We start from the raw sequence: 23886 nt of genomic DNA, 5'->3' as shown, positions 1-23886 counted from the left end.
AAATTTATTGAAGAATTCACTGAGACATCTTGAATCCTTTTTTTCAGTATGGACAAACATAAGAACCAGAACATTGACCTAACTACACCCTCTCCTTACGTGATACCTATTAACAGGTATCAAAAACAATTTTATACTTACCTAATGTATACCAGTAGTTTGTTTCCTAGTCTTATCTGATTGTCTGTAAAAAACAAAATAAATCATTCAATCACACCTATCCTATTGGAAACATCAGTTCACCAGAGTTGATAAAGAACTTGAAATCTCACTTTTTGCAGGCACATCCCAGTTTGAACTAGAACTGTAAGCCAGCAACTAAACTCATACCTGACAGAACCCTCATCTTCTGCTTCCCATCACTTACAATAATATAGACTTTTATAGCACTGACAGAACCCTCATCTTCTGCTTCCCATCACTTACAATAATATAGACTTTTATAGCACTGACAGAGTTTTATAAATGAGAATAACATCCCTTTTAAACACCTTATATACATCACAAATGCTGATAACAATGAAATACAGAGTAAGAAATATACATTGAAAGAATGAGTAAAGCTGACTTTAAGGACGTTATGAGAAAGCTGTGTGCTGATATCAATAGTCCCCTGATTTTAAGCTATAAGGACGAAGAGTTATACTTACCAGACAACTGTTTGCCAGTGTCCACAGCTGCCCGGAGTGTGGACAGAAGATCTTCTAATGGGGTGGTGTAATCATTCATACCTCTATTGTAAACATAGATAATAGCATCATATAGTCCATGTCCCCAACACAGACTCACCACCTACAACAGAATAATAGAATACAGTCCATGTCCCCAACACAGACTCACCACCTACAACAGAATAATAGAATACAGTCCATGTCCCCAACACAGACTCACCACCTACAACAGAATAATAGAATACAGTCCATGTCCCCAACACAGACCTACAACAGAATAATAGAATACAGTCCATGTCCCCAACACAGACTCACCACCTACAACAGAATAATAGAATACAGTCCATGTCCCCAACACAGACTCACCACCTACAACAGAATAATAGAATACAGTCCATGTCCCCAACACAGACTCACCACCTACAACAGAATAATAGAATACAGTCCATGTCCCCAACACAGACTCACCACCTACAACAGAATAATAGAATATAGTCCATGCCCCCAACACAGACTCACCACCTACAACAGAATAATAGAATATAGTCCATGCCCCCAACACAGACTCACCACCTACAACAGAATAAAAGAATAGTCCAAACACAGACTATAGTCCAACACAGACTGCAACAGAATAATAGAATATAGTCCATGTCCACAACACAGACTCTACACCTACACAGAATAACTATAGTCACCAACACAGACTACAACAGAATAATAGAATATAACACAGACTCCCATACAACAGAATAATAGAATACAGTCCATGTCCCCAACACAGACTCACCACCTACAACAGAATAATAGAATATAGTCCATGTCCCCAACACAGACTCACCACCTACAACAGAATATAGTCCATGTCCCCAACACAGACTCACCACCTACAACAGAATAATAGAATATAGTCCATGTCCCCAACACAGACTCACCACCTACAACAGAATAATAGAATACAGTCCATGTCCCCAACACAGACTCACCACCTACAACAGAATAATAGAATATAGTCCATGTCCACAACACAGACTCTACACCTACAACAGAATAACAGAATATAGTCCATGTCCACAACACAGACTCACCACCTACAATAGAATATAGTCCATGTCCCCAACACAGACTCACCACCTACAATAGAATACAGTCCATGTCCCCAACACACTCACCACCTACAACAGGATAATTGAATACAGTCCATGTCCCCAACACAGACTCACCACCTACAACAGAATAATAGAATATAGTCCATGTCCCCAACACAGACTCACCACCTACAACAGAATAATAGAATATAGTCCATGCCCCCAACACAGACTCACCATCTACAACAGAATAATAGAATATAGTCCATGTCCACAACACAGACTCACAGCATTATTTATCAACCAAGTCATCCCTACTACAAACAAAGTGAGGTTTGAAATTTCCTTTGCTTCAATGTAAACTAGTGGTAATATAAGAAATATTTATCTAGTTTTTATACCAAGTTACCTCCCCTTAATACAGAACTGCACATACCTGATGTATATCGAGACTAGTGATTTCCAGGTGGACAATGCAAGCCTCCACATTTTCCAGCATACCCTTGCCCTCATAGTTATCAACAAAATCTTTCATCACAGTGGGTGGGATAGAAGTGAGCTTGTCGGCAAGGATATAAGGCTCCAAACACTCGAGGAAAACACCATGGGCTATTGTGTCTGCAGAAAACCTCTCAAATATCCGCCCAAACAGGATGTCACTGTCAACACAGAGTTCAAGGGTTATTCCAGAATCCTCATACATCATATACACTAAATGATATAGACTGATCTGCCTGTATCAGTTTTATATCATTAATACTTTATTCACAATTATACTTAACATGAATTTACAAAAAATAAATTTTTATATGAAACAGTAGTAACCTACAGTAGAGAAATTTTTCATTTTTTCTCTGAAGAAAGAAAAGAGAAAATTTCCAAGTGATCCAACATAGAGAACAGATATCAATTTTACTCTCCAACCAATATTTAGGGTGGTCATCGGAGGACCTACAAGTGGTCTCAAGAACTTCATCATATGATGATAAAGAATTTCAATCAATAAATATTACTACTGATACTTAAGAGGATGATATAAATAAAATGAACGATGAAATGGAAATTAAACTTACGTTCTGTCAAGGTGTAAGCAGTAGTCCACACAAACAGGAACGATTCCCTATAAAGAAAATAAATTCAATTCTACTTACACTGTATATACTTGATAACAGGACTGGTAATATTAGGACACAACATCACTTTTAGCTTGATAACAAAGATGAGATTATATCAGACATATTGTAACTACATTCACAAGGAATTAAACATTACAATCTACAGTAAAAAACAAAATAAATAAATAAACAGATAAAAAAGATAGGAAAGATTTTAAAATGTGTTTCCATGGTAACATTGTAAATTTCAAAAATAAAAATTTGACCAGGACATCCAAACATTGTTGTTGTTTTGTTATTTTGAATGTTGTTGAAGTATGATCCTGAGATTGTCTCTGACGGCCACATCTCACCTCTATATCCCCAGGCAACATTACTTGGATAAATAACAGTAAATGTGATAAACAGATTGTAGTTATTTTACCCCAATATTTCCTTACATTAAAATGAAGATGAAATGTATTAAAATAATGATATAGTATTATTGTGTAGTAAACCATAAGGTAAGGATCACATATCTATTACAGCTGAAATAAAGATTTATCAAATATAAATTGTTAAATCAGATCAATTATTTCTGTATAATTTCTTGTTTGCCCCTATACACCATTCTGACCTATCATATCTTACCTGATAGTGCTCCTCCAATTCCTCAATCTTGCCCTGGTCTGGACACAGAATGGTCATGGAGAGATCAACAAACTCAAAAAGCAAGTCCAGCATCTGTTACCATAGAAAAAAAGTCATGGATACATGTTTGGGACAACCAATCAGGAATGAAGACTTAACACTAATATTAATTACTATTCAAGGATCTCATTAAAATTTGAAACCCTATCATAGACGAAATCATGAAAAGTTATGGCATAACATTTGGTTTTCTTTCTGGATTTTTCTTTTCAAAGCTGAAACTCAGGGCTTGCACAAGTTTGTTCTTCATATACACTCCTAAACATTCAGGTAACATATCTTTTTGGATTTCACCTACCGACCACACATCTGACCTTGCCCTTACAGAAGTTACTTGACCTACTTACATGTACATATATATATATATATATATATCTACAAGTGAACAATAATTGCTTGTTTCCAACAATGTAATTCTATCATACCAACAACACAAATGACCTTACCCTAATTTAGATTGTATAAATGTACCTACAAAGTGAGACATCATTTCCAGTTTGTTGTCATGAGATCACACTAGACCCACCAGACACCTTAATCCTGCCCTTGTACAAGTTACGAGCACAAGATCAAGGTGTACATTTGAACATGTCAAAAATGAATTGATATACTTACGAGATGAGACACCATTTCCTGTTTTTTGCGATGAGATCCCACCAGTCCGACGACACCTTTAGCTTTTCCCTCGTAGAAGGACAAGGCAAGGACCAGGGCATCTTGGTATCGGTTCTGTTTCACCAATACATCTATTCTCTGTCAACAGTCATAACACATACAATATAAGATCTACATATAATAAACCAGGAGTGACTCAAAAGTTCTGTTAAATCAACATAAAATACCAAACTGATCATTTAACTTGTATCCAGGGAAACTAATCAGGCAATTTATTATTTGATTCCTTGAAATCAAAACATTTTTATAAAACATTTTTGTGGTGTAGTCTTGTATGATTTACAAAATTAACTGGATCCTTTATAAGTGACTGGCTATTATATTACAAAGAAAGATTGGAAACTTACATCTCTCCAGTTTCGTAGAGCATACACATGGACAGTCTTGGTTCCAAGTAAAAACAACTGACCACCATGGCTGACCAATGTCTGGTAACAGGCTCGCTCACCCGCAAAAGCCTACAATAGAGTTTTCTGTTCAGTGATATGCATTAATCAGGATTTTCCAAGACTCTCAAAATCCTGCATAATAACTCATTAAATTGACAAAGATTTATTCTATTTCATTTAGTTGTCTTAGTTGTTGATTGGCAAGAATTCCTGTTGTTTGCCAAGCAGAAGTTTCCGCCTATCTGCACAGGCCATTGTGTCACATAAATAGGATACAATTTGGTTGTGGTGTCATTTTGTTGTTGGCAAACAGCAAGAACGACACGACAGCATAAACTCCCATAATCTCATGCCATTGTAAAGGTTGCTTTTTGGCTATTATCAAAGATCAAAGGATGGGAATACCTTGAAAATCAAATTTGAAGTCAATTTCATGGCTGCGAGGAAAAACGATTACTTCCTTTTAGTTGTAAGTTTTTGGTAAACAATGAAAATTTGAACAAAAGAATAAAAAAGACAACATTTATAGTATTTGGCATGTTAAACAATCCAGAAGTTAATTTCTGATTTACAGAAATCTTGTGAAGCTACCTACCAAAGCCTGGCTAACATTTCCACCAGTTGCTAGGGACTTAAAGAAGCTGGTATTGTACACCATCTGTACCTCGGATACGTCCAGCACCTGACAAAAAAAAAAAAGAAAAAAAACTTTGATTGACAAATCAAGGAAAGCATCCGGACTCCTTCAAAGTGTCATTTATAAGGTACATTAATTATCAACAAACATTAACAACTTGAATTTATCTCATTATTTTTCGTCATTTCAACCAAGTGTACATTTTCCCTATCCCTTCAACCATTCAGGATGAATTGAAACTGATGGTATCACACTAACCTCAATCTCTTCTTCTGACCTCACGTCAATCACATGCATTTTTTCTGTAGTATCCATGACAACAAGTGTTCTTGTGTTCAGCCACTGTAGAAATAAATATGTTTTTGATAAATCAGTCTAGTTAAGTTACTTAATGATAAGATATGTATCTTGAAATATTCTTTGTCCTCAAAGCGTGTCTACTTCTATGTAATTTATTTCCCGTGATACTGTAAGCCTGTATTTTAATTATTTTATCCTACACAATGTAAACTTTGTACGTAATTCTTACTTCAAGTTCACTATATAACTGATTATTGTTAATTTTACTCAAGACATTACATACCTGTCTATAATTAATTCTATTTGAAGATACCTGTATGAGATTCATTTTACTAAAACACATGTGTACCTGTATCAAATTTATCTACCCCCAACACAGTATACATTATTTATAATTAATTTAATTAAATTCTGTATCACTTACATATATGCCCAGTATTTTATACTGCACTGTAATCTTCTGTAGCCCAGAACAGCGGATATCCTGCCCATTGTTACATATCACCTGGATAAAAAACAAGAAAATGTTGTTCGCTATCAATCAATAAAAAAACTGAGTGTACAATCTGATATCAAAGCTGAACACTTCATGGATTGTTTTGTATTTTTCAGAGATGTATGGTGGAATACCTTACCTGGTAGAGGTATGGTGGAATACCTTACCTGGTAGAGGTATGGTGGAATACCTTACCTGGTAGAGGTATGGTGGAATACCTTACCTGGTAGAAGTGTATGGTGGATACCTTACCTTGTAGAGGTATGGTGGAACACCTTACCTGGTAGAGGTATGGTGGATACCTTACCTGGTAGAAGTGTATGGTGGAATATCTTACCTGGTAGAAGTGTATGGTGGAATACCTTACCTGGTAGAGGTATGGTGGAATACCTTACCTGGTAGAAGTGTATGGTGGAATACCTTACCTGGTAGAGGTATGGTGGAATACCTTACCTGGTAGAGGTATGGTGGAATACCTTACCTGGTAGAAGTGTATGGTGGAATACCTTACCTGGTAGAAGTGTATGGTGGAATACCTTACCTGGTAGAAGTGTATGGTGGAATACCTTACCTGGTAGAAGTGTATGGTGGAATACCTTACCTGGTAGAAGTGTATGGTGGAATACCTTACCTGGTAGAAGTGTATGGTGGAATACCTTACCTGGTAGAAGTGTATGGTGGAATACCTTACCTGGTAGAAGTGTATGGTGGAATACCTTACCTGGTAGAAGTGTATGGTGGAATACCTTACCTGGTAGATGTGTATGGTGGAATACCTTACCTGGTAGAAGTGTATGGTGGAATACCTTACCTGGTAGAAGTGTATGGTGGAATACCTTACCTGGTAGAAGTGTATGGTGGAATACCTTACCTGGTAGAAGTGTATGGTGGAATACCTTACCTGGTAGAGGTATGGTGGAATACCTTACCTGGTAGAAGTGAATGGTGGAATACCTTACCTGGTAGAAGTGTATGGTGGAATACCTTACCTGGTAGAAGTGTATGGTGGAATACCTTACCTGGTAGAAGTGTATGGTGGAATACCTTACCTGGTAGAAGTGTATGGTGGAATACCTTACCTGGTAGAAGTGTATGGTGGAATACCTTGCCTGGTAGAAGTGTATGGTGGAATACCTTACCTGGTAGAAGTGTATGGTGGAATACCTTGCCTGGTAGAAGTGTATGGTGGAATACCTTACCTGGTAGAAGTGTATGGTGGAATACCTTACCTGGTAGAACCTTACCTGGTAGAAGTGTATGGTGGAATACCTTACCTGGTAGAAGTGTATGGTGGAATACCTTACCTGGTAGAAGTGTATGGTGGAATACCTTACCTGGTAGAGGTATGGTGGAATACCTTACCTGGTAGAAGTGTATGGTGGAATACCTTACCTGGTAGAAGTGTATGGTGGAATACCTTACCTGGTAGAAGTGTATGGTGGAATACCTTACCTGGTAGAAGTGTATGGTGGAATACCTTACCTGGTAGAAGTGTATGGTGGAATACCTTACCTGGTAGAGGTATGGTGGAATACCTTACCTGGTAGAAGTGTATGGTGGAATACCTAAATTGGTAGAAGTGTATGGTGGAATACTTTACCTGGTAGAAGTGTATGGTGGAATACCTTACCTGGTAGAAGTGTATGGTGGAATACCTTACCTGGTAGAAGTGTATGGTAGGTAGAAGTGTATGGTGGAATACCTTACCTGGTAGAAGTGTATGGTGGAATACCTTACCTGGTAGAAGTGTATGGTGGAATACCTTACCTGGTAGAAGTGTATGGTGGAATACCTTACCTGGTAGAAGTGTATGGTGGAATACCTTACCTGGTAGAAGTGTATGGTGGAATACCTTACCTGGTAGAAGTGTATGGTGGAATACCTTACCTGGTAGAGGTATGGTGGAATACCTTACCTGGTAGAAGTGTATGGTGGAATACCTTACCTGGTATAGGTATGGTGGAATACCTTACCTGGTAGAAGTGTATGGTGGAATACCTTACCTGGTAGAAGTGTATGGTGGAATACCTTACCTGGTAGAAGTGTATGGTGGAATACCTTACCTGGTAGAAGTGTATGGTGGAATACCTTACCTGGTAGAAGTGTATGGTGGAATACCTTACCTGGTAGAAGTGTATGGTGGAATACCTTACCTGGTAGAAGTGTATGGTGGAATACCTTACCTGGTAGAAGTGTATGGTGGAATACCTTACCTGGTAGAAGTGTATGGTGGAATACCTTACCTGGTAGAAGTGTATGGTGGAATACCTTACCTGGTAGAAGTGTATGGTGGAATACCTTACCTGGTAGAAGTGTATGGTGGAATACCTTACCTGGTAGAAGTGTATGGTGGATACCTTACCTGGTAGAAGTGAATGGTGGAATACCTTACCTGGTAGAAGTGTATGGTGGATACCTTACCTGGTAGAAGTGTATGGTGGAATACCTTACCTGGTAGAAGTGAATGGTGGAATACCTTACCTGGTAGAAGTGTATGGTGGAATACCTTACCTGGTAGAAGTGTATGGTGGAATACCTTACCTGGTAGAAGTGTATGGTGGAATACCTTACCTGGTAGAAGTGTATGGTGGAATACCTTACCTGGTAGAAGTGTATGGTGGATACCTTACCTGGTAGATTTCTATGGTGGAATAACTTACCTGGTAGAAGTGTATGGTGGAGTCACGGGCAAAAGCTAGAACAGGATCAATGACTCGGTCGCTTTCAGACACCTGTATGATGACAAACTGCCAGGCAAGAATGGGCAGAGTAGCTGGATCACCCTGTACAGAAATTATACAATCATCCAAACGTTCGAACTAATATTGCCAGGCAAGTAAGTTAGATAACCCTGTACAGAAATTGTAATATCATAGATTAAATACTGTACTGGTTACAGATGAAACAGATCTTACACCATCAATGACGTAAACACTGACAAAAGGACTGGCCTTCAAGCTTATAATTACCTAGAAAACTTCTTTAGTTTGGCTGTAAGAAAGCATTGCTTAATACAAAATTTAAACCTTAGTTAAAGGAAATTTCCCATAAATTCTGTAATGCTTTCTTCTATGGAAAGATACTTGATTTAAGAAACATAAGATATAACTTGATTTTAATTTGTTGTTATTCAATTCAACGTCTAGGATATATTCCCTAGCATGAATATTGAATATTGACAATTTCTGTTTCCCCTTTATTTCTGCATTATGCTGATCAGTAAGGACAAGTCTCAATTCAATCCAAGTAAACAACACTTGTATCTACCTTTAACGGGTGGGTAAAGAAGACTTTCAGCTGTGGTCGTATTGTAACGAGTAGAACCTACAACAATCAATTTGAGAGACATCTTAGTCAATTTCATATTAAAACTTCATTATTTCAAACGTTGAAAACAAACCTTTCTTTGGCAAGCTACAATGAAATCTTGTCAATCTAAGAAATGCCACGAAAGACTTAATTAATCTTCACATTTAGGAATCTTTTACAACAGGATAGACTCTGTTACTACCAGTCAAACTTGTTTAAAAGGATATAACTGAGCAACATTTACTTAAAAAACAGGAATAGATATCATGTATACTGTAACCATGGTAGCACCATCATCATCTAATAATGACTTTCTACAGACAATTGACATTTGACCTTCATCACTGCAATTCTTTGTCATTAGATACTGACCTTTGACATGGTTGCCATGGCTATAACCATAACATCCTGCATGGGGTGGTCTTTAATAGTCAGATTCATGTGGAGTGGTTCAATGGTGCATACTTCTCCTCGGCTGTAAAAAATACAAAAATTTGGAGCCATGTCCACCTCAAATACCCACACTGTTATGAACTATTCTCATTATTATTATTAGTACAGTCTGAACGGTCGGTCAACACATTAAAGGTCATTAGGGCCATAAACTGGTGATATAATACACTAAGCAATTTTTGTATGATTTCTGATCATTCCATTATCCCATTGCAGCACTGACTTCATTAACAATACAAAGTCTACACAATATCTTCTCATTATCAGGAGCTGTCTTCCAGAACAAGCAAATATTTCAGACACCATGACAGATAACTCCATCCCACGAGGAGGGTGCAGTTCGCCTTCTCGTGTTGCAAGAACACTGATATTTATCTGAGAGACAATGGCTAAATATAGGACAAGTCAAAGAGACAGGAAACCTGTAACCAACCAGCCAATATCTTCTCATCACCAATATACATTTCTTCCTGTCCAACATTTCATTAAATCATGAATCAATTCTGAATAGATATCAAGAAATACATATTTAACAATTGCTTAAAGACTTTAATAAAAGTTATCAAGAGTTGATATATATAACTATTAAACATGTTAATTTTTCTTATATGTTTAAGAGATTGACTTATTTAACTAAACAACTGTCAGTCATTACTTACCTTCCAGAGAAGAGACACTTAGACTCACATGTCCGTACACCAATCAAACGTCTGAAACACCAGTCAGGTCACAATAACCATTCCGATAACAAAAACTTTTTCCTTTTCGCTTAATGACATCACTTATAAAATAATTTCATTATTTCTAATCCTGGACTTGTTTTTCATTATCATCTAGATTTAAAAATTATGAAACAAAATTTTATTAATTACTAAAAAAGTTCCAATCTAGGTATTAAATATAGATGTCTTACTTAATACATGTATTATTGAACCTAAATTTGAGTTTGAAATTAAATATTTCATCAGCTTAAGCCTTGATAGAGATCTGATAGAGTGCTGACACCCTGTGGTCACATGGCCTTGGTATGACCAGGTCACATGATTTCCACATCTCTATTCCATTAAATTCTGTTCTGAGACATGTAAATTAAGAGCTGCTAGCTAAGATATCTTATGGGCAAAAAAGAATAAAAATTCAAATAAATCCTTTAATATGCTGGGATGACTATTTCAACATTAATTAAAGACATGACATTAATCATTTTATTTCTGATTTTGTAGAAATGAGTATGAAAAGAAGATACCATATATTTATCCTGATATAAGCCCTGAGAGGGAGGGGTTGGTGGTTGGGGGTATGCAACACAGATAACCTGTCTCAATGTGGTGATGGGCTTATTACGGGGGTAAGATATAACATTTGTTGGCAATTCTATAAAAACTGGTACAGAAGTTGGCAGACTTATTACCAACCATAGAACTAGAGGTATAGTAGTGTAGTTGTCTTTACTCACTTGAATTCCAGTTCAAACACAGAGCCTCCACTGTCACTACATATAGCAAGGACTAGACTGTCGGTGAACTGATGAAAGAGAAATGGTAAACATATCTTAAACAAGGACCTATCTTTGTAAATATATCTCATCTTGTTGTCCTAGGAGGATAACGTCTGTTATTGTCTGTAAAACACACTTATACATAATATTCTTACCTTGATGTGTAGGACTGCTGTCCCAGGGGGATGAGCATCTGTTATTGTTCGTAAAAGTTTACCATTTGTAAGGTCCCACATTGTAATCTGTAATATATAAATACAAGTATTGAAATAATCAGTTTCTTTATAATCTCAATAATGTCAAAAGAAATTCCTGTATCCCTCTCTCCCCTCAAAAATGTTATTTCCACAATACCAACACCCCTGTCATAGAAAGTTACTGCTTATTACATTGCCTTGTTTCCATCTAAAAGGTTATTTTTCTGAGCCTACCAAAACCTGTTGTATATATCTGTGTGAACCATCCAAATTGGATTTTTCTATACTTTATTTGCATTGGGTCTTATTTCAGAATGAAAATCCAGGAGTATTTTGAATTCATTTATATTTTGTCCTGTACTTTGTGTACAACACCTTAGTTCTACAACAGTTCCCAAGAATAAATTGAAATAAAATTCCACTCTGACCTACATTTTCATTATTTAAAAGTTTTATTAGCCAGGAATACTTGATACAAAATCAAACCAGATAAATTTCAAGCCAGCACAAGGCCAAGATTAAACCAGGAAACTCAGGTAGAGTCCTGGGGTACACAGGTTAGGATGAAATATAAATGACATACCTGTCCCTTGGCGAAGCCGCTGAGAAGACGTGTACAATCCCTGTTAAAACTGATGGCAGAGACAGATCCATATTGTGAGCCAACCGCCGTGCTGCCCAGACACCACTTAAGAACTTGTTTGGGGTCTATCATAAACAAAAGATTTTCACCATAGGGGAGATAACTCAAAATATCTCTATCACCATTTTTAGCAGGAGTTTTACATTAGGATCTTTTCTATAGTGTGTGACATTTTTATTATCCAAAAGTAGTTCCTGTAAGACTTCATTCCTTATGCAAAAAATTTTCATTGAAATAAGGGACCAAGTGTGATCTAAATGTGAACAGTACAGTAGCCATCTTTAAATTTAATGAATACTCTTGTTTAATTTAATTTTCCTTATAGCTAGAGCTACTTATAAGATACTACAGTTTCCTACAATACAAAGAAACAATGCAGGCCAATCCAGACAAACAAATGTAATTATTGTAATCTGATATAGCTTGTTTCATAATTGTTGTAAAATGAACTAAGTTTCTATCATCTTTGCAAATAACAGTAATCACAAAACTTCATGGCGTCTTTCTATCAACACTTCATAAAATAAAAGATTTTTTTTCAGTAAATAAAATAAAATTGTTTCTTTTTCATGCATATCCATCATTATTTCAGAGCCAAGTAATCGTACATTCATCATTTAACAGAAACTTGTTAACAACAAAAACCTACCAAATATGAGTACTAGTCCATGTGAGGTTCCTACAGCTATCAGGGAAGACACCGCCTGTAACAGCAACAGAACACAGATAGCCTACCAAATGATGTATTGTTCACCTTTGAAATGCCACTTTTCATTGGCTGTTATATACAGTGATTATTTTTAATGACCAATCAGATGTCATTGAATCTTGTCATATTTTAAATCCTTTCCTCTTTATGTTATTCACAAAATATTCTTTTAAGTTGTGTTTTTCCCAAGTAGAGAGTTTGCTTGCATCATGCATCCAAATTTAATTTGTCAATTAGGAGTCTGAATTAAACTGCAAATCATTTTTACCCAGAACAGTTTTTCATATTTTTACAAAGAAAATGAAATCCATCATCTATGTGGACAGTTTGGTTAATTTTCAGTAATCTTCCTAGGATGTATTCCTAAAGAATACATAATTCCGGTAATAGTACTGTATAAACAATAAGTATAGATGACCAGACAACATCCAAGGAAGTTCTTCACCAGGCTTTAATGTTGACATGTTCCTGCATACTAAGTAGGCTGCCCTCAGAACAGTGAACAATTCAAAATACAGGACTTACATAGTACCTCTGCCTAGTAACGACACATGTTGTTAAAAGTTGACGTCACAAATAGTACACAGAAAACAAAGACGTGATCTTTTGATGGTCGCATAATATAAATACATTTACACATATTTTTTGTAACTTACCATTGCTGTTGGCATCCCTGCATCTACACGATCCTGAAATCAACAAATGTTTACATAATCAGAATAGGTTGTAAAAAAATTCAAGTTCATTTGTCTCTACTTTTACATAATAAATATAACCATTAAAGATTGAAGAAGGGACTAAAAAAATTGAAACAGATAGACATTTTCATGTTTTTTGTAAATACAAGTTTAATTTATTTCAAAACTTACCAAATGCCCTTTAACCTTGAAAGATAACCAATTATACTTAAGAGTTTTGCTTTTGTTTGTTTGATTTTTTAGAGGAATACACAGATGAGAACTACAACATAGTGACAACAGTAAACCCTCTTCCCTGCATCTTGGATATAAATAAGGTTGATAATCAGAACATTGTAGTAATCTAAGTACAGGATTTCAAGCAGTAAGACTTTCTTCTAGAGCTGACATGTTTCTGTCCGAGATATCTTCACTGTCACTCCTTACTATATCTACACCATGTAAACTGTGTCCTAATGACAGCTTACCTGTGGCTGAACCATGTCACCAACCAGCTCTAGAAGAAGGCAGAATACACTGGTTGGAAACCTGGCTCCAAGACTTTTTAATCTTCTTTTTGATTTGTTTATATTAAAGAGGGCTTTGTACACCGCTCAGAATCCACACATACCAACTTAGCAGAACATTGAAATATCTCCAATGCAGACTTTAATCATCTGATCTTGAGGATATGAAGGATTGTAAACTATCATAATGATGTATTACTGTACACAACACTTACTGCTGCAGATAACAACTGGGCAGAAATACTCTTCAGTTTGCTTGGCTTCAGCACAGACCCATGTATGGAATAATGAATTCCCTTTCTTTTTCTGAAATAATCAAAATTCATTCATAATCATTGCTCATTGGAACTGAAGAATATGTTCAGTGATATATATGTAACACAATGTCTTCTGAAATCTAAAACAGACTACTCAGGTTTGAAATGGAGATTATGAAGAAAATGGAACAACCCTGGGGTCAGATTAGACAGGCTTGTCTGAATTTGTCTAAACGTCCTTATAACATTAGAACAGAAGTTCTTATAACATTATCAGCTGAGGATCAGTAGAAGGTTGTGTTATAAAGAACTTCTATTCTATTGACATTACCAACTTGAAGAAAACCTTCCAAAATATCCTGATAACATGTTCACATTTATTCTAATTTTCAACCTTGACAACTTTTCAATTCATTTGTCTGTCTTTTGCCCTTTTTTACTTTGTAATTGTGTTTTGATTTGTCTGCATGTATATGTATTTTCACTTGTTTTTGTGTTTTTTATAAAGTATCACAAGAGAAACATTTTTTTCAGCCACTTGACATCTCAACATCATCCTTGTTTTCAAATGATAGCCCACCATTGTTTTGTTTAACTGGTTTGTTTTGTAACTTAATCAGGTAATCTGAAGTGTTTCAAGTTTTAGCGTGAATTGTGCAAGATTGTGAAGATTTGCTGCGCTTAGGCTCTATAAGGCGAAGTAACTCAATAGCTCCTCAGAAGAACAAACTTGACACAAATGGTTGGCCCTTTTTCTCTCTTTCTTTACTCTCTTGGCCTTACAATAGTTTACATGTAGAGTAAGAGAAACATATGGAGTTTTTCCATGTAGTGTCCAAGTCAGGCTTTCTAGAGTAAAATGTAGTGCTAGAAATAAATCCTTTGATCAGAAAGGTAAGTATTATTACTTTGAAACATAAGTCTAAATAAAAATAGAAAGGATGAGGCACAGCACCCATGGGTCCGCTGCATAGCGTATACATTAGTCTAAATGTTTGTCAACTATTTCTATAGGTGTTAAGCTTGGAAATTAAGTTTAGAATATGACTGCATGTAGTGTGTGAGTGATACACTTAAATGTGTTGACATTAATTATAGACCACAATCTAATTTAAACTTGTTTTCTTTTTTAACATATACTGAATTTTATGTATACCTAAATTTGTATTCATTTCCCATACTTCATTTTCAACAAAATTATAAGAACCAAATGAGCTCATATGAAAATATAATACAAGGTCACAAGGTCAAAGGTGATAGGGTAGAGTGAACAGATAGCACAATATATTGGAAATCCTGATACGACAACCATTGAAAATGATCTCCTCCATTCTCCTCTTTGTATAAAAAGTGTTTTGTGAAATCAAGTTCAAAGTCTTGCAAGATTAAAAAGAATAGATATGAAAAATCTATTTTTGAAATAATAGACTGGCAGTTTGCAAATATAAAAGGAGCCATTTCAAACTATGAAACCTAACCCAGGTCTGTTAACTTTACCCTATCACCTTTGACCTTTTATAATCTGGTGTACAGAATGAACTTACTTTTCCCGTTTCCTGGGTCTATCAGATAGCATACTGTCCTGACTTGACAGGGATGAGGTATCTCCGGACTCTCGAAACAGCTGGAGAGATGAAGGCATAGACACCTCATCCTCGTCCAACATGGACTCTTGGTCATCTGGCTGATAATACAAACAACAAATCATGTGCTGATCAGAAGTGTCCACTTTCCTGATACATCTTATATACATTGCTATACATATGATAAGTAGAAAAAAAATACAGAAAGAAAAAGCAACAGCTTTGGAAATTAAGTCTGATCATATATCCATTTTAATTGCTTTTAATAAAAATCCTAACCCATATTCATCAAAACATATAATCTGACACAAATTCTGGGTTCAAATAAAAATTGTTGACATAGAAAAATTATATACATGTCTTATATGATAAGGTTATAATTTTACCAAATTATTACCTACATTTCAAAAAACATTGCTGAAGCTCCATATACTTAACTTAATGTACTTCCTACAGAGAGGATCTTACATGAGCTGAAATTTCTTTAATATTTTTCAGGGGAGTCAAGAACACCATTTACAAAATTTTAATGAGTTCCATTACTTTGGGTCCTCATTTTCCAGGACCCAAATATATATCTGTCCCAAATATTGCTAATGATTTCAGGTGAGTGTTTATGGAATTTATTAATCTATTCTTAATCAGCCTTTACGTGGTTGGTTCACCAAATATGTAAGGAGCTCAATAAAGATAAAATTAAACTGACACATTAAGCACAAGATTCTGTTCATCAGAAAACATTTATCAAACAGAATGTAAGAGAAAATTAAAATTTATTTCCCTGTGAGATTTCGGGCTTTGACATCATATTCTTTCACGAAAATTTCTGGATGACTATTTTTAAGATACCATACTTATTGAACTGTTGCACCTGTGTTATCATATCTATGATATGAACCTTAGGAATGAACAGGCCATGCCAGATATGTGATAGAAAGTTTCTATAAGATGGGAATGGAAGCGTGAGGTTATGGCTGCAGACACCAAGTGTTAGCATGATACAAATTATTTACCTCATTTAAGATACTTTCAAGTGTAGGATTTTCAACTGAAGGCAAGTCAAACTCATCATCATCCAACTGAAAAGTAACAAATAAATCTGAAGCACAAACAAAACAAACATGCCATGATAAACTTTGAAGCAAGTATTGAAGGTAAAGATGTACATTAAGTACTTTGTCTGTAGGTTCTTACAGCACCAGATCAACACATCTCTTGCTATAATCTATTTGTCTGTAGGTTCTTACAGCACCAGATCAACACATCTCTTGCTATAATCTATTTGTCTGTTGGTTTATACAGCACCAGATCAACACATCTCTTGCTATAATCTATTTGTCTGTTGGTTTTTACAGCACCAGATCAACACATCTCTAGCTATAATCTATTTGCCTGTTGGTTTTTACAGTACCAGATCAACACATCTCTTACTATGATTTATTTGTCTGTAGGTTCTAACATCACCAGATCAACACATCTCTTACTATGATTTATTTGTCTGCAGGTTCTAACATCACCAGATCAACACATCTCTTGCTATGATCTATTTGTCTGTTGGTTTTAACAGCACCAGATCAACACATCCCTTACTAGGATTTATTTGTCTGTAGGTTCTAACATCACCAGATCAACACATCTCTTGCTATAATTACTTATCCAGCGATATATAGATTACTGCTTACTCTAATAAGTCAAGGAGTTGGCTTATTTCCGGGGAATAAATGACTTGTGCAACTAAATCAGCAACACGAAAAACATAGCAACAAATATTCCCACTAACCAAGACGCTTCAACATGTGTGCAGACAACAACAGCCTGGCTGAACAACAAGACTATGTGATTAGTATCTTACTCGGCAAACAGAGATTGTCCAAAAGGATAAAACAGGAAGAACCAAACCCCATGAACTAGTTAGGAACACAATAAATACAATATTCAAGGAACTTTCTTTTATCTTTAGGTCACATGATTATAATCTTAACTGGCAAACCTGCAGAGATTGACCAAAAGATAAACTAAGAAAAAAGAAACATTACACACTAATTAGGAAAACAATAGATACAGTGTATAAGGAAGGAAAAGCTCTATCCACAAATAGTCTCACATAAGAATCAGTCTATTTGTTTACAACAATAAGATATGTGATAGTACAACCCTTGCTCTACACGGTCTTACAATTCATATTAAAGAATTTAGGGAAAACAACGACATGACAAACAGTTACTCAAGTGTTTCTTTAACTTTAGTTGACTGCACTCAATGGGTTCTTTTCATTATGAGGATATCTATAGAAATTGATAATCACCAAATCAGTGACAATAAACACAGAGATAGGGTTCCTTTTCAACAGCAACTGCAACAATTTTAGTGGTGAAAATATCAACTTCAGTCTCATGACAGTCATGTCAACAGTTCAGCCCCAGTGACATCGATGACATACGCAAAATATAACCATGTCACAGCTGACCTGATACAATATTATCTAGTATATTATTCTGACATGCATGACTGATTTTAATGGGCTTGTCAAATCAACCACTGTTTGAATATATACTGATGACATTTGGTAAAAATAGCATGTAAAATAAATTACAACACCAACAGTATTTGCAAACTTCTCAACTCCGTGCAACATTTCACACTGGAAGCGTAAAGGACCACACACAAATAGAATATCAACCATACACTCGATCTACAATCCATAAATTGTTAAATGATTTACCTGGAGGTCGAAATCAGGCAATTTAGCCGACGAAACTCCAGCCTCCCCTCCCTCTACTGCTTCAGCCATCACTGTCAATTAATTATATTAAAACGAAACGAAATATAGCACTATTTCATAAAATTATTTCATTTGGTAGTATAAGCTTGAATATCCTAAGTTTAAAACACAAAACTGCGTGCTGTTAATAAAAATCCATGTGATATTTTCATATTATTAACATGTGAATATATTTATTTGAACATGTTTCGTTTCTATATAGTTAGTAATTTGTATTAAAAAATGAATTCGACCAATCAAAATTCACCGGAAGTCCCCCGTTACTCTCACCCAGCAACCATAAACAGTCACAGCAGTGCGCGTTCATACGGTCTGTGTTCTTATCCTTTAGAAGGTATTTATTTATTTTGCATTATCCATGTATGTTTAAAAGTTGAAGTGTTTAACCCGTATACAATTCCTATTTCTAGTCATAATTTTTAGAATCTGTTTTTAAGAAACATTTGTGTATTTGCTTGCGAAAGCAACACACATGCTGAAGCCTGAAACGATGAAATCATAACATGAAAACATGAAGTTTTGAAAGTATCAACAGGCAACATTCCTACTGTAAATTGCGTATCAACCAATGTAGACATAATTTCGTTTTAAAACTTTGTGTGAATGCTTGATAATATCAGATATATCGCATTGGTCATTTTTTGAAAGACAGGCAATAAAACTGAATTTTGACTACTTTGCTAGTGTGTCATACATGTGTGACCTTATCATTGCAAGGATACACCAATTTGGAATGGTGTAATACTGCAGTTTATTCAGGTTTTAAATTCTTAATACATGGAATGTGTGAATTAAGTTATTGGTCATTTGAATGACATCAGGTCATGCTTGGGAACTATTATAGCCAGTTGGTAAAACATGAGCCTACGTATTCTCAGGTAAAGATCTGAGATGTGTGGTTCAACATTCCTTACCAATGGTTGTCCGAGTTTCTCAGGACGCTGAGAACCAGACCAATCTGATTTAATGTGGTTGTGTCTCAGGCATGACACTGAAATTGCTCTCGATGACGTGATGGGACTCCTGTATGTTGTTCAGTGAGGAACCCACCACCTACTAAAAGGGGCCATTGGTTCCATACTTTCATCTGACGTTAGATACATCATATTAATAACATTTCTTGAAATGATTTACTTTTATGATACATGTTATTAGCCATGAGTAAACCTCAAACACCTCACCAAGACTGTACTGACATTGAGTCAGTGGTAAATCCAGCACTGATAATTTGGTGTGGAGATGTATGTTTCCTTCAGTTGTGTGGTCAAATATTTATTATGATTTGCTATGTTTTTTATGCATAAAAAAATGCAAATTTATTTATTTCAAACATTGTTTCATCTGTTTCTCACACTATATTTGTTTGCTGTGAGTTCAACCCACAAGTTCTTTAAGTAAATATGTTCCTAATTTTCTTACAAGGAGGTTAATATTTTGCTTTTTGACTTGTGTTGGACAAATTTAATTGACTGGTACTTTACCTGGTCACAAAGAGGCAAAAAGTTTTCAATTCAATGTTTAGTGTCTATTATAATTACAGAGTAATTTGAAGGCAAATTAAACAACATTTTTGAATATATAAAACATTAATGTGCTAGATAACAAAATTATTCAGGGCCTAATTGATGATGCCCAGTCTATTACCACCATTTACTTTGTTTCAGGTGATTTTCTGACTGATCTTGCAAAACATATAAAGAAATTCATGGTAGAGTTTATATGCCTTAATCTAGGTTGAAGAACTAAGTTGAACATACATATGTGACAAAAAAACCCCCAAAAATATGAAGAAACATGCTCTTAACCAACAAAACTTCAAAAAAAAGATGCATAACATATTATATCAGTTATTGAATAATTGGCAAGTAAAATGTATAACTTTACATATGCTGTGAGATTTTTTTACTTTATGATGTTGGCCTAACAATACTGGTCCTTATATTGACAGATAGATTGACAGAGTACAGTGTATTACATTTCCTGTGACTTTTTTTACTTTAGATTGGTGACCAATACACCAATCAGCTGCTGTGTATAGTCACATCTTGTATTCTGTTACCATGGTAATATCTTTTTGTTTATCTTATTTGATTTAAATTTCAAATTTTCATATTTACTTTTTTTAGTTTTTATCAAATTAACTTTGAAGAAAATGAAAGAATGGTCAATAAATATATTACCTAGGAGTAGACTGTGATTAATGTAGCATTAAAAACTTTCACATTTGGTATCTACTAGCTTAAGTTTACACCAGTGATTTTATCTGATTTGAAATCCAAGATCACAGAATCTGAAGTGATATTCTTTATTTCCTCCAAAACAAGGAAATGAAATATATTTGAAATCATTTTATGTAAATTTACTTTATAAATACAGTCATAATACAATATGCATCTCTCTTTACAAACTTTCTTTATGAACTGTTTTAAGATCAGCTTTATAAATTTATTGATTGGTTCTTCAATGTCTTCAAAGTTTTATTTTCAAATTTGATACCATTGTATCGTTACATGTTTATTTTACTAACAGATTTTTGTTATCCAAAAATTCAGATTTCTTTTGATTTCTTTTCACCATTTGTTTAAGGTTTTGAAGTTATGTAGTTCTTTTTTTTTTTATAAGAAATAGAAGTGAGTGATATGATCTGAATATTTTCCAAATATTTTATTCCAGTTTGCACAATGCTTTGCACTGTTAGAGGGATTTTGTTACAATCAGCTGGTTTGTTTTACATCAAGTAATTTTCTATTTTCTTTGTCAGTCACCAGTTTTAATCTTGAATGAAAATTTGTGATTCACTTGTTTTAATTAAAGGTTGTTGTAGTTTAATTTATTCATCAGTCTACAGGAAAGATCAAATTTTGCTGCAGATTTAGAAAACACATTAAACTTCTCTGATAGTTGCCAACTGACCAGTGTTACAACCTTAATTTTACTGTACTTTATGACTAAGGTTATAAAGTTGAATGATCCTCTAGTTATGTAAGGTTTTTCCTTCAGTTCTAGTCTTTGACCCTAAGTTACCCAGATTCAAGTTTTTCAGAATTTTACTTTGTAGAACAAGATAGTTGATAACACAGCCTATCAATACAAGGCAAAAAACCTGAACATTTAATCAAGTACTTGTTCAGAAAGTAATAATTTGCGTCAATGTGTTTACACAGAGAAAGGAAATGAAACTTTGTAAAAATAATTTCAGACATATGTTCCATTGTAAAAAGATATGTTACATCTGCTTATCACCAGAGAGCCATCAATGACTAGAAGTCATCCATGTTAAGCATAAATTTCCTTGTGATAGGATCACTAATATAATCTTTCCTTTCATATTTAATTTCATTTTATATAATATATGGTAAAATGACCATAAATAGGTATATATTTTGTAATTCTTGTTCATTTACTAGTATACTCCCTTATGTGATTTAAACAAAATCAATCCTTTGGTCATTTTTGTTTGTCAGATACAACTGGTAAATATTACATTTATTTTGTCAAGAATAGTAATATTGTCATTTCCCATACAGAATTTTCACTTCAAAGGTTATGACCCCATTGAGAGGTCATGATCCTGATTGGGAGGTCATAACCCCCAATGGCAGTTTCAGAGGTTGGCAACTATTTTTAGATTCACTAATATTTGTTTACAAAAAATAATGTTCTTAATTGTATACAATGTAGTTTTGTGTCATGAGTAATAATCATCCTGAAATTGAAAATTTTAAATAATTAAGGTAAATTTAAATATATTATTATTTCAACTTGAAATAGGAAATTAATTGTAAAGAATAAGTTTGTGTTCAGTTAAAATTCCTAATTGCATTTTTAATGTAAATGTATGTATAGATATTCGTTGTTATGATTTCTAATTAGTAATTGTGTGTTAAAATGTTTCTATAACTTGATATATATGTTTTTTTTTCAATGTTTTATCTTACCTTGTTTTGAAACCAATGAGTTTATGTCATTACACTTTGTTCATTGTCAACTTTTTTCTAAAAGTTGTTACTGGACATGGATGATTGAGAAGATTCTGACCAAATTCAGTCAGAAGCATCCTTGGGAGAAGAGGGGCCATTTACTTTGTAAAGATGGATAAATAGTTTGCTTGGTTCCTTGAGAGCTGAGAGTAAGAGACATAGATTTAAATCTATATTCTTTCTTCTGTTAGTCTCCAGATTTTGTCAAGCCCATCCTTGGAAGATATATTTAAAAAGAAATTGTTAAGCCCCCACCTGACTGAGGGTTAAGTTTCCAATAAGAGAATCATGTATTATTCTTGCTAAGTTGCTATTAAAGTATCAAATTTGATAAGCAGCATGTCCTTGCATGAAGAGGACCCAGTTTTTTTTTTATAAGTGGAAGGTCTGGCTCCAATAGCCTAATATGGAAAAAGAAGACAATCATTGAAAATCTCGTTCTGTTGAGCGAGAGTTTTTTGGCTAGAGATTCGGTGTGGAGCATTCTATGTATGAAGAGTTGTATTCTGAAAACAGAGGTCTGACCCCTTCTTGGAAGATGGGGGCAAGGACTTATAATTTGCATAGGGGAAGTTAATCTCTACCTTCTATTGAACAAAAATTTTGTGAAAATAATTGCTAAAACATTCAGGTGAGCGATACGACCCTAAAGGCCTCTTCTACTGTTTGAAAAAAAAATGTACTGATGTTAGATAAAGAATTAAACTTGCTAACTAACCATACAGACTCAATAATGTTTTCTCTTTAAAACATTCCCAGGTAAGTATGAACAGATTTTTACAAAAATGGTGTCATATTAGCTCAGTTAGTAGAATATAAAACTTTACAACTTCAAGAGAAGATCTGAGGTGTGAAGTTCAATTTGGTGCTGACATTGTTGTGTCCTTGCCCAATGCAAGATATTTTACCCATTTGGTGGGCCTCCTGCATATTATTCATTGAGGAAATCACTGCTCAAAACCTAGTAAATAATCAAATAAGCATGTCAATACAAGTAAGGTGCTGGGGACATCTTTGTCATGGTTTGAGCTTTGACAGATGAAATCAGGCAAGGGTATTGGGCTCGGACCAGAAGTGTTCAATTTCATGTTTCTGGAGCTGTTCAATCTAATTAAAAAAAAAGTGTCAATTTAGAAAACCATAATAATAAATGACTTGGGGAAATAGGAACACAGCTTTAATAAGATATGTTGTATTTTGACAGGCTGAC

The 23886-nt window shown here is 34.7% G+C and overlaps 1 protein-coding gene across 3 annotated transcripts in view; it reads right to left on the bottom strand.

Annotated features, from left to right (window-relative positions):
• LOC132545935 (vacuolar protein sorting-associated protein 8 homolog) overlaps nt 1-21562 on the bottom strand; it is a 38918-nt gene extending 17356 nt beyond the window's left edge. Inside the window, exons 1-23 of one of the 3 annotated variants that reach the window (XM_060209613.1) lie at nt 18637-18705; nt 16928-16993; nt 15876-16015; nt 14290-14380; nt 13527-13559; nt 12811-12865; nt 12102-12226; nt 11477-11563; nt 11280-11347; nt 10483-10533; nt 9743-9845; nt 9329-9385; nt 8722-8844; nt 5990-6070; nt 5524-5607; nt 5224-5310; nt 4587-4697; nt 4180-4317; nt 3505-3597; nt 2833-2879; nt 2196-2418; nt 651-792; nt 142-184 (exon numbers count right to left, since the gene is read on the bottom strand). In XM_060209613.1, coding sequence (XP_060065596.1) covers nt 142-184; nt 651-792; nt 2196-2418; nt 2833-2879; nt 3505-3597; nt 4180-4317; nt 4587-4697; nt 5224-5310; nt 5524-5607; nt 5990-6070; nt 8722-8844; nt 9329-9385; nt 9743-9845; nt 10483-10533; nt 11280-11347; nt 11477-11563; nt 12102-12226; nt 12811-12865; nt 13527-13559; nt 14290-14380; nt 15876-16015; nt 16928-16993; nt 18637-18705 — 2117 coding nt within the window. Of the gene's footprint in view, nt 1-141; nt 185-650; nt 793-2195; nt 2419-2832; nt 2880-3504; nt 3598-4179; nt 4318-4586; nt 4698-5223; nt 5311-5523; nt 5608-5989; nt 6071-8721; nt 8845-9328; nt 9386-9742; nt 9846-10482; nt 10534-11279; nt 11348-11476; nt 11564-12101; nt 12227-12810; nt 12866-13526; nt 13560-14289; nt 14381-15875; nt 16016-16927; nt 16994-18636; nt 18706-21558 lie in introns of those variants that run through there. The other 2 variants (XM_060209614.1, XM_060209615.1) reach the window with 2 other exon arrangements.
• Nucleotides 21563-23886: the final 2324 nt, after the last annotated feature.

Source organism: Ylistrum balloti, unplaced genomic scaffold (genome assembly GCF_031769215.1).
Source record: "Ylistrum balloti isolate Yb309-2 unplaced genomic scaffold, AGI_CSIRO_Ybal_v1 Utg369868, whole genome shotgun sequence".
Classification (NCBI taxonomy): domain Eukaryota; kingdom Metazoa; phylum Mollusca; class Bivalvia; order Pectinida; family Pectinidae; genus Ylistrum; species Ylistrum balloti.
The sequence above is the reverse complement of the archived record's forward strand: the minus strand, read 5'-3'. Positions and strand labels throughout refer to the sequence as shown.